The 11772-nt window shown below is 47.6% G+C and overlaps 1 protein-coding gene across 1 annotated transcript; it reads right to left on the minus strand.

Annotated features, from left to right (window-relative positions):
- Nucleotides 1–756: 756 nt before the first annotated feature.
- LOC103729707 (leukocyte immunoglobulin-like receptor subfamily A member 1) lies at nt 757–8998 on the minus strand. The gene is made up of 6 exons (XM_029560911.1): nt 8962–8998; nt 6005–6289; nt 5556–5858; nt 2906–3208; nt 1017–1067; nt 757–890 (listed from the first exon to the last, which is right to left on the minus strand). The coding sequence occupies exons 1-6, from the start codon at nt 8996–8998 to the stop codon at nt 757–759; spliced, it is 1113 nt and encodes a 370-aa protein (XP_029416771.1).
- Between the last annotated feature and the right edge of the window lie 2774 nt (nt 8999–11772).

The following is an 11772-nucleotide window of genomic DNA, read 5'->3' on the forward strand; positions in this document are numbered from 1 at the left end:
TATGATCATATCCACCACCTCCTTCCCTTTCCACCTGCTCCAAATGTATCCCAACACATCTCCTCTCACATTCATGTCCTCTTTTACTTTTAAAAATATTTATTATTTTTATTTTATGTGTATTCGTGTATTGCCTGCATGTAGGTAAGTGCACCCATGTTGTGCAATGCCCATGGAGGTCAGAAAAGGCTGTCGGATCCCCTGGGACTGGAGTTACGGACAGTTTTTAGCTGCCATGTGGGTGCTGGGATTTGAACCCGGGTCTTCTGCAAGAACAACCAGTGTTCTCAAATGTTGAGCCATCTCTCCAGCCCCCGTTTTTACTTTTTGACAACCAATAAGTCCACTTAGTGTCCATATGTGAATGTGTGTGTGTCGGGGGGGCATGCACTGTACCATGGACAATGTACCAGTAGCTGCACTGTCACAAAAAATTAAAAAGAATGAGTCCCCTCTTCTAGCAGCTGCCAACTGCCAGGCACTCCTCATTTAGGGGTGGGATCTGGAGAGTACCTCCTCTATCTCTGCTGGAACTTTGGCTAGACGGATCTTGTGAGGGTCTTGTGCAGTTCACCACAGCTCCTAGGCACTCATGAGTGTGATAGGCCTGTCATGTCCAGAGGACTGCTTTTTACAGCACCCCTCCCCATCCTCTCTCTCTTATATTTCAAAGAGAGATTTGTTTCAAATCTCAAATCATCAAATTTGCTTCTCAGACTCTGCTACCATGAAGGCTGAAGTTCTGTCTCCTGTTCATCACCTGGGTCCACCTTGAATCCTTCTCTGGCTGTGCTGAGCCTCAAACAGCAGAATCCCAAGGACCACAAGGACCAAGCCAGCCATGCCCATCCCGATGAGATTCTCCACGATGTGATCCTGGGACTGTGAGCCTGTGGTTGTGGAAGAAGAGAACAGGGCAAACTAAAATACCTTGGATTTCCACCCAAGGCACCTCCCTCCCTTGGACAGGACTTGGTACTCTCTGTCCAGTCCTAATACTGAGACTTCTTACTCACCTGTCTTGGGTTCTGACATGTTTTGTGATAGGTTGATGGTCTCAGATACTCCTGAGAAACAGAAAAGAGGGGTTGGATATGTGAAATGTTTAAGAGACCTGAGTGTTTTCTCTGCCTTCCACATACTTATTTCCTATAAAAACATGTTCATCTGATCACATAACTTCATGAAGTTCTGCAATCAACCCTTTCCCTGTCGTATCAGGTTTCCTCTTCTCTTCTTCAATTTGTCAACCCCACTGTGTTCTGTGAGTTCAATACTTGTGTCTGAGATCCTATAGAATAAAGTTATCTGAATCCTGAGTGCTAGGGATTATCGAGAACAATCACCTCCACGTTCAGAAGGTGTGGAGCTCTCCTACACTTCGGTATAGGACCACATATGCTAATTCCCCTGCATATGGGATCCCTTTGATGACCAGCTTTGGATCCAGGAGTGGGGACATCGCCTCAAGGACTTCTGCACATCAGATAAAGGTGGGACAGCCTGTGGTTGTCTCTCCTACTTCCACCACAGCCAATTCCCATGGTGCTTCTTGTCTCTCTAACAACCCATTGTCTAAGCATCACATAGTTAGAAACACCTGCAGTGAAACCCAGAAAGTGTATATGTTTTAATATGTGGTGACATAAATCTCCAGAGAGATGAGTAGAGAACATCCAACAACATGCTAGTTGACAATATTAGTCTGGATAAATTTTGTAACTACAAACACATGTAAACATATAATGTAAAAATTAGAGGTACACATGTACATGCTTATATAATAAATGTGCCTTTGAAGCACATGTATTTGAAGCAAGAAATACTGCTATGCAAGACAACAAATTCTGATGGAAATGGAAACAGCTGGAGATGATATTGAGGCAAGGAATGAAACTCTGAAAGAAGTCATCACATGTGTTTTCTCATTGTGGAGCTCAACTTTTATGTTATGTGTATGAGTGTATTGCCTGCCTGTGTGTAATTGCACCCATGTTGTGTGATGTCCACAGAGGTCAGAAGAGAACATGTGATAGCCTGAACTGGAGTTACAGATGGCTGTCAGCTTCCATGTGGGTGCTGGGAATAGAACCCGGGTCCTCTGCAAGAGCAGCCAGTGCTCTTAACCACGAAGTCATCTCTCCAGTCCTAGACTTTTTATATACACATAAAATTATATGTATGCCATTGAGCTAGCAGTGAGACTCTCTGGGGAAACAGTGGCCATAGCAGGGTAAGAAGAAGACTGGGAGTGAACACAGTAAGAGCACACGACATACCTGTGTGAAAATGTGCTTATGGAATCCTTCTCTATGTACAATGAACGCATGACAATTAAAACTGTGCAGTATAAGTAACCGTGCGGTGCACTGTGGATGGAGCATCTACATAAACCTCCCTCCATCCAAGGCTCAGAGAACATTACAGAAGAGGGGGCAGAAAGGGTATAAGAGCTTGTAGATCGAGACAAGTGTTGTGACATGTTAACATATGGACATGACATGGCAGCAGCATACATGAACGCACATCAACTTCTGTTACCTGCAGAAGAATCCTGAGGCAGGGTCTCTTCCTATTCTTGGGGCACTGTGGGCCTGGATACACTGATACTCGGGGTCTAACAGGAATGGGAGGATGAGGACAGGAAGAGGTGCAGGATGGAGGCTGACATGGAGGCCTCTCTCTGGTCACTGTCCTACATCTGCTGTGTGGCCTCACTAGAGCCATCCTGTTTCCCACCTGAAACCTTCTGGACGCCACTGAAAAGATGGAGTGGGCATTCTCTGAATGTTGACCTGTACCTCTGGAAGGGTGAATCCCCCTCTCCAGGTGCTCTCACTTCCTTCCTAGCAGAGGACATGCTTAATGGAAGACCTTCAGCTCAGAGAGGTGATGGACACCTTACCTGACACCACATGCTCCATGGGGTCACTGGGGTGTGACAACAGGTAGGGGGATGAGCTTTGAGAACTGTAGCACCTGTAGGTGCCCCCGAGGGCCAAGGTCACAGCACTCATGGAGAATTCTGCCCAGTATTTCCCATCTTGAGACCTTGAATTGAGATGTAGTGGGGGACTGGCTGCCCCTTCCTTGGTCAGAAGGAAAGTGTCCAATTGGCTCCGTGACTGACACAGCAGCGACACATTCTCTCCTGAGAACACTGTGGGGCCTGGCTGCACAGAGAGGGAGGGTGTGACAGGGAGCTGTACTGAGAGAAGAGGGATGGTGGGGAGCTGCCATCTTGATCCTGGCTGAGACCTCGCCAGGGTCTGTCTCTGGGGACCTGGGTCTCTGTTTTCCCTGACTCTGCCTCCATCCTGTTACCCTGTCTCTTCTTCTGCTCCTCCCTTGTACCCCAGCCCTCATCCCGGCAGGGCATGTGCAGACTTTGGGTCCCTGTTTGCACCCACTAGTCTCCTCACCTGTGACCAGGATGTTCAGGGGGGTCACAGGGGGCTGACTACTTAGAGGAGCGATGTGTGACCCATAGTGCTCATAGTGGCCCCTTACAAAGCCCAGGGGGAAGTTGGACTGAAAAACACCAGCCGGGGCTGTCAGTCAGTACTCTGGGACATGTCACATGTCTCCTCTTTGAACAGAGGAAATCGGGTGTAGCTGGTGTCAGAGCTGCACTGCAGGGTCAGGTTCTGTCCAGGAACCAGGATAAGCTCTCTCACATTGTTGGGATTCTGGCTCAGGAGCAAAAAGTCCCTTTAGCCATTCTGCTACCTGGGACTCTCTTGGGAGCAGAGTTCATGGCAAAGGGCCCAAGGTCTGAAAGAAAATGATTGGGTTGGCTGGCCATGGGGCTGCTTTACCTGAGACATGCATTTCAGGTGGGGGGTTTACTGAGTTCTGATCACAACAATGGGTTTATATTGTAGTAGCCATAACATCTGCATGTCCCTTTGTGAGTGGTTGTCACAGGATCTACAAGGAATAGGGCCTGGAACTGCCCAGTGTGTACACTGTGAAGCCATGTAGCTGGAGAAATTCTGATTTTCCTTAATCAGAATGACCCTGTCATATCTCTGCCATGAGACACACTGGAGGGTCATGTTCCCTCCTGAGGTCACCACAGGGTTGGACAAGACTAGCAGGCTTGGTTTCCTGAAGTAGAATCCCAGAAGAGAAGGGACAGCAGGTTAAGTGGACTCACACAGCCCATATTTTACCCTGGGGCCCGGACTGTGGGAGGGGGACACCTCTGAGAGCAGATGCATTTCCTGAAGGCAGGACCTTGGGCTAGAACCCCTGGGTGTCTTCTCATCTGTCACCACCGGTTCCAGGGGGTCACTGCGCTCTGCCCAGCCAGCAGTGCTGTAACAGTAACAGTGATATCGCCCTGCATGTCGCTGTGACGTGGACAGGATGGAGTAATTGGCTTTATCCCCAGGCTCCTGTAGGGTGTGTTTGTCCAGTGGTGCTGAGCTTTTCTCTTTAAGAAGAACATATAGTTGGGGTTCCATGGTCCTCTGGCACCAGATGGTTGCAGGACTTCCTGAGGTGATCACAAAGCATGACTCAGCCCAGATGGTGGGTTTGTGGAGGGTTCCTGAAAGGAAGTTGGTGGGTAAATGTAGGAAACCAGGATGCCAGGCCCTAGGGTGAGCCTAAAACTCTTTTTTGGGGGGAAGTTAAAAAATTATTTATTTATTAACCGCATACTTAGAAGAAGCATTTCATTACAACAGCAAGCCTAACACTTTTAAGTCCAGGCTGCATTCTCTGCTAAAGGGAGGGGCACTGAAAACAGGGGCTCTGATAATTCCTGTCCTGCAGAACACTGCTAGACTGGCAGGAGGAAGCGGCCTGGTCATAAAAGTGCAGGCTCCCTGCTCTGTGGGAAAGCATCTTGGTCAACAACCCTTAGCTCATCTCTTTGTCCTGAACAAATAACTCAGCTATCCCTGGCTAAGAGATTAGGCCAGGTTAGAGGTTTACTCCTGAGCTAAAAGCTAAAAGTTCACCATGCTTTTAGCTTTAAGAAAGAAAACATTGTGGCCAATAAATTACTGGATGGGCATTGATAACCTTGAGTAAAAGTTTAAGAATCCTCCTGGCGCCAACTAGCAGACTAAATGTCCTGTTTCTTTGTGTCCTAAATCTTTGTATGTGACTCCCATATCCCATGTGACTGCTAGTTCCTTGGGATGTATAAAAACCATCTGAATTCTAAAATAAATCAGCTTGTTGGAAAGACACAAGTCTCAGGGTCTAAGACTCTGTCGCTGATCAAGTCATCTGCCCCGAAGCCAGTAGGTCCCCTGCTGAGCAAAGCAAATCTGAGTCCTGACAAGTAAAACCAATAAGTGACACTTAGTCTGATTCCTGAATAGCAGAAGGGCCAGTGGAGCCTTTTAAGCCCATCTGACCTGTTTCTGCTCACTCTCCCTGTCCACCTTGGTTTGGCATCTTGACTCTCACTGTCTCCCATGCTCTCTGTCAATAGACTCGGGAATCCTGGATCCCCTCACCTATCACACACCAGGACCTCCCCTGGGAACATGCAACAGGGCCAATGTCATTCAATGGAAAGGCTGGGGCTCCCTTACCTGAGACCAGGAGCTCCATGGGGTCACTGGGTCCTGACCACACCTGGGGGTTGCTGCTGTCATAGCTGTACCATTTGAATATCCACCTCTGGCTGGGGGTCACAGGGCCCACAGATAACTGAGCCTTGTATTGTCCAGTAGTGTATATATACTGTGATTCCAGGGACCTAGAGAATTTCTGATCTTCTGTAGCTGGAATGAACCTGCTGTTTTCCTGCTGTGAGACACACTGGAGGGTCACATAATCTCCTGAAGTCATCAGAGGACTGGGCAGGACTGATAGGCCGGGTTTACTGTTGTCATCTAGGACAGAAGAAGGGAGTGTGCTAAGTGGGCTCACACCTCCCACACTGTTCCCCGGTGCTGGGCTGTGAGAATGTACACCCCAGAGAAGAGACCCCTTTCTTGAGGGCACTATCTGAGGCTTAGATCCCTGAATGACCTCTTACCTGTTGCCAACAGCTCCAGGGGGTCACTGAGCTCTGACCAGTCAGCAGCGGTGCGATAGCAACAGTGATATTGCCCAGTATGGTGCCATTTAATGGATGGAATGAGGAACTGGGTCTTGTTCCCAGGGTGCAGTGGGGTCTGTCTTTGCCAGGGCTCTGGGATTCCCTCTTTATACAGAAAGTATTCCCGAGCACCTGAAATCCCCTCACATGACATGGTCACCTGTGTTTCCTTGGTGACCACAGATCCTGGCTTGGTCTTGAGGGCAGGCTTTGGGAGGGTCACTGCAAGGAATCAGAGGTTGGGTCACAGGACACCCTCCCTCAGATCCAGCCCTCAGCCTGGGGACCTTCTTCAGTTTCCCCAGTATCAGCCACACCTGCTGCTGTCTCCAATGCTCACAGGTGATCCCTTATCCTCAGTGAGGAGGACTTAGCTGTGATAGCTGGGGACCCACTCACCTGCCAGCACTGGGGTCCTGAGGCCCAGACTCAGTCCTGGAAGAGTGTTCTCTGTGAGAGGTCTGCCCTGAAGCCTGAGCAGGTCCTCCCCTCCTCATTGGCTCTGAGTCCCTGAGAAGTCTTAGTCATACAAGGTTTGACTGGGGTGCGGTCCCTCCCAGACCAATGTTCCCTCCCTGTCCTTATGTCTCACCAAGGCAGAGCAGGGAGGTGCAAGTGGGAACCATGACATTTATTTCTTGTGGATGCAGCTTTGCAGAGGTTTGGTGACAGTGCCTTGCCAGATAGACAGATGCACAGGTTGTGTTGTGGCCTTTAGAGGTTTGGTCCTCTTTCCTGTCATGAGAGCTTTTTTCCCACAGACAGACAGGAAGTAGAACTTTCCTTCAGAGGAGACTGGCTCTTCTTTTTTCCATGCTTTGGTTGTCTGGATTCTAAACTCTCCATCATCTGTCTTTCATAGTTTTTGTTTGTTTGCTGTTTGTTTTGTTTCGCTTTCTGTTTTTGAGGCAGAGCCTCACCGTGTAGCCTTCAGTGGCCTGGAACTCACTATATGGATGAGGCTGGTTTCAGCAGCTATCTGCTGCTTCTACTTCCCTTCTGGAGGATCAGAGGCAGGGGAGGAGAGCCACTTAGCAGGAATGGAGACCCAGAAATGAATTAGGCAGGTGAGTCCCGACTAATACAGCATTTGTGACGGTTTATAGAGAAGGCAGTAGAGGTGACAGAATAATAATTATATTTAGTAGTTGCGTGCTTTGTATTTTTCCAGACTTTAACATTTACAATAATGTGTCATATTTAACAACTTCATCCTTTTCTTTTCTGTTTTTGAGGCTGGGTCTTACTCTGTAGCCCATGTTGCACTCAAACTCATAACCCCCATGCCTCAGACTTCCAAGTCTGGGATTACAGACACACACAGTGCTCAGGTATTTGTTCATAAATGTGCTCACTTATCACTACAGACTTTCTTCAGTGTTTCCTTGTTTACTCAAAGAGATGATGGTATGTTTGTTACTGGAGACTGAACACAGGGCCTCTAGCATTAATCAGGTATCTACTACTTGGCCACACCACCAGCTTCATCCCATAAGATCCAGTATATTGTGTTTTCAATATGTTAATGAAAAGCAAACTGCCTTTCCTGTCTTTTTTCCTGTATGTGTGGTGTGAACTCAATCACAGGGACCAGGGGTTGTAACTTGAACACACTTGGGTTGGGGGTGAAGAGCTCAGCTCACACATCTGTTCACTGCTGTCTGTGGCTGTGTAGCCTCCATCAGAACTCTGGGAAGTTATCTAAGATGCCTGCTTGCTCACCTGCCACTGAGACTCATGATCATTAATGAAAACTGTACGTAACAGAAGAATGTAATATTTTTCTCACCCAGTGCTGTGCTGTGAATCACCCACGTGGAAATGGGGGAGTCATGGATTTCCTCTAGGGTGTTTCCTTATCATGTTCACTGGCCTGAGTCTCCACTCTAGGACGATTTTCTAATCCAGCATCTCTTAGAAGGGCAGACACTGGACACCCACACTGCCTGTGTATCCTATGGAGAACGTGATGGAGGTACTTAGTATTCTCCCCTCTTGCTTCTCAGACATGAATTCTACCAACCAAAAGAACATCACTGACTGTCAGTGTCACTGATCATCATCTTCTATATCTATATTTTCGATGTCTGTTGATTTAATTTCTATGTACATTTATTATGTCAGATAAAAGCCCTGGGGGCTGAGATATAGCTCAGTTGGAGAGTATTTGTCTGGCATCATGGAGTCCTGGGTTTGATCCCCATCACTGCATCAATCTGGTACTGTGGTTCATACCTATAATCATCACCCTCAGGAGGCAGAGGATCAGAATTCAAAATCATTCTTACTACATAGTGAGTTTGAGGTCATCCTGGCTTCTTTCAGCCCCTGAACAAAACGCAGCAAACAAACAAGCACACACACACACACACACACACACACACACACACACACACACACAAACAACAGCAACAACAACAACAACAAAAAACAAGTTCTGACTGCAGAGTTTATCCAGGCTTTCCATTACAAGCACGTCTCAGGTGGCATACTCACTCTCTGTCAGGGCAGCAGCACCCCACCCCAGCGTCTGATGCCTTCCTGAGACCTGTGTGTTTAGTATTTCACATGGCCTTCATATTTCTTCCCTATTATCTGAGTGGATACTTGTCTCCGATATGAGAATACATGGTGGGATAATACCCGGGAACCAATCGGACCTGCACTCAGTGCTGCGAGCTCAGTCACAGCTACCCTCCCAGCAGGCATCAGTCTTGGGAGGAAGAGGTGCTGCCGCCTCCTGGTGGAATGAGCTCCAAATGATCAACTTGACTCAGAGGGTGGAGGCATCAACAGGTGGCATCACAGCGGAGAGCACTGTGCTTTACATCTTCACCCACAGCGGTAGCAACTTGTCCCTGTTGGAAAGCCCCTCAGCAGGAACGTGACCATACCTGTCTTCCATCCTTGCCCTGTGGTCACCTCATTCATGCTTCACCGTTTACACATCACAGTCACTGAGCACACAACACTGGTGGGGTAATCCTGTCATCCTACATGTCCATCAGCGCCTGTACACCTGAAGATTTCTCCTCTTGCTGCTCAGGGACAGGCTCGTGGTGGGAAACAGAAGTTTCTCTCTTGTCATCCAGCCTCAGTGCTGAGCAGATTCTATGTGTCTGGGTCTTGAGGGTGGGACTCTCTGGGTTTGTGTGTGATTGGTCCCCTGGCAGGCACAGGGCACCTTTAGTGTTTGGTTGGTTTTCACAGTGAGTGATTTCCTGTCCTTCTCCCAGTGACTGTAGATGCAGATGATTTTTTGGTTAGATCATGAGAAGTCAAGCAATGCACGACTGTCCAGAGCCCCACTCCCTTAATTCCTAGTACCAGATCAGCAGGTTCAAACTCTGTGACCAGTTTCTCAGGGAAGCCCATCATGGCAGAAGCCTGTGGAGCAGCCGCTCCCTTCATCAAGTGGTTACTCTTTCTATCCTGAGCTCAAGTATTTCATTGTTGCAGCAGAACAATTACACAGGGTCCCGAATAAAGCTGCTGTTCCCTATATGATCAGATCCCCTTTCCAGTGTTAGGGGATTTGTTCTAGAGACATGAAGGACACTCACAGTAACTGCCCCAGGGGGGTCTTCTCAGCCTGTTCCTCATGACCCGGCCTATTGGCTGAGAGGTCAGGCTGTGCTTCACTGTGCCCTGGAGTCGAGGGGTCGCTGTGGAAAATGCTGCTCTGTCTAATGAGAGGCTCCCACCTGTGCTGCACATTGGGATATTTTGCTGCCTCTTACATCTTCAGTCAGCATGCAATGTTTTGTTTGGTAACTGAATTGGAGGCGTTCTATGCTTTCCATAGCAATAGGACATAGGATGGATATTTCCCACGGTTCTCTGATTCTCCATCTCCAGCATTTATAATCTGGCCAGGCCACTGTTTTTCCTGCCTGTTCAGGTGATCATGGTGAAGATGAGGAGAAGAGCTGCAGGGTTTGTAACACACTTTCCCAGACCAGAGACTCTGGGGACCAGTGACCTTATCCTGGGTCCTTCATGAAGGTCCTGTATCACCAGAGGTCCCAGACAGTGCCAAGAGAACCCAGAGCTGAGAGGTCGTGCTGTGGCCACCCTGGAGAAAGTCCCTCCTCTGCTGTGTGACAAACTTATGCTTTTTGATGCAGCTCTGAAACTGACAAGAGCCTGGTGATTTGATGACCTCCACACTGGACCTGAGGGTGTGTTCATGAAGTCTCAACTACTGTGAAAATTACCTCAGATAAAGGGAAGGTGAGGAAGGTTGATTTGGGCTCATGGTTTAGAGGACTCAGTTCACATAAACTGGGGACATTGTTCTTGGGTGGAGGTAAGACAGGCCATGACTCAAGAGTGCAGGATTCAGGTAGGAGGGGAAGCAGAGAGAGAAGAAGAGGGGCTCAAGACAAACGTCCTCTTCAATGGCCAAGATTTAACTGAATTCAATCTGGCTCTATTTCTTCAAGATTTCAGTATCTTCTAAAGGCAGAACACAATGCTAAGCCAAGTCTATAGCTGATGGGCCATGAGGGGACATTTATAACCAATACAGCCATGGTGGTAGTGATGGCTGCTCTGGGTAGAACATGTGCTGTGTGTCTCACGGCAGGAAGTGTTTGGATGCACCATGTCCATGGCCCTTCTGTCATAGTGTGAGTTTACACAGTGCTCAGAGTGTATCCAGCAGAGGTGTCTCTGGAGCCATGTGTGAAGGAGGAGGTATCCTGAAGTGGGAGATTCATCACCACCAACCAGGTCTGCTCCAGAATAACTCTGCACTGTTCCCGAGGCCCACAGGTTGGAAGCTTGCTTCTTAGTGTGGCTTAATTGGAAGTTGGTGAAACTCTTGAAGAGATGTGGCTTTTAAACTGTGAGCCAAAAAGTTCTTTTTCCCTCTTTTTAAGATGTAATTACAACCTCACGAAATGTTCTCTTGATGATGTTCTCCTGATGATGACTAGTACACAAATTGGCACTGAGAAGTTGGACTTTCTTGTTACTACACCTGAAATGATGTGGATCAGACTGTGATTGTTCTGCAGGTGGAATTATGAATGACTGAAATGAGCTAGAGAAAGCCTGGAATCTCCTAAGGAGGGCTTAATGTAAAGTTGTGGTGAAGGATCAGATGAGAATACTGACAGAATGCAGACAGTGAAAGTCAGGTCAGGAGGTTTTAGGTGAAATTTGAGACCCACTTAGGAAGTGTTTCCATGGCCAACTTTTCATACTATGTATAGGGAACTGTTTTGTGTTTATTTTGAGGCAGTTTCTCCAATTTACTATGTAACTGAGGATGACCTGGACCTAATTCTTCTGCCATTATCTCCTCAGTGTCAGGATTACTGACCTGCACCATCACACACCATTCACACACTTCAGAGGACCGAACCAAGGCTCTGTGCACGTTAGACAGCTCTCCTGACAACAGAGCTACATCTCCAGCTCACTGCTGACTTTTTTGCCTGCTTGAAATGAAATTTCTTCCTCTACTCATGAGATATAAAAATATGCAAAATACTAAATTGTAAATATAATCAAAATGAGTTATTAAATAGCATGGAAAAATGGGGCCATGCGGATAGTGAACAGAACGTACAGACAGTCCATTCCCAGTAAATCTGAAGGTATAATTTCTTAGCTCCTCATAAAACAGAGGGTGATGAACACAGAAGGCTACAACTGGCCAAAGTGTAGAGAGTAAGAGAGTGCACTGTGAGTGTCCT

Source organism: Nannospalax galili, unplaced genomic scaffold, assembly GCF_000622305.1.
Source record: "Nannospalax galili isolate Female #2095 unplaced genomic scaffold, S.galili_v1.0 scaffold632, whole genome shotgun sequence".
In the NCBI taxonomy this organism is placed as follows: domain Eukaryota; kingdom Metazoa; phylum Chordata; class Mammalia; order Rodentia; family Spalacidae; genus Nannospalax; species Nannospalax galili.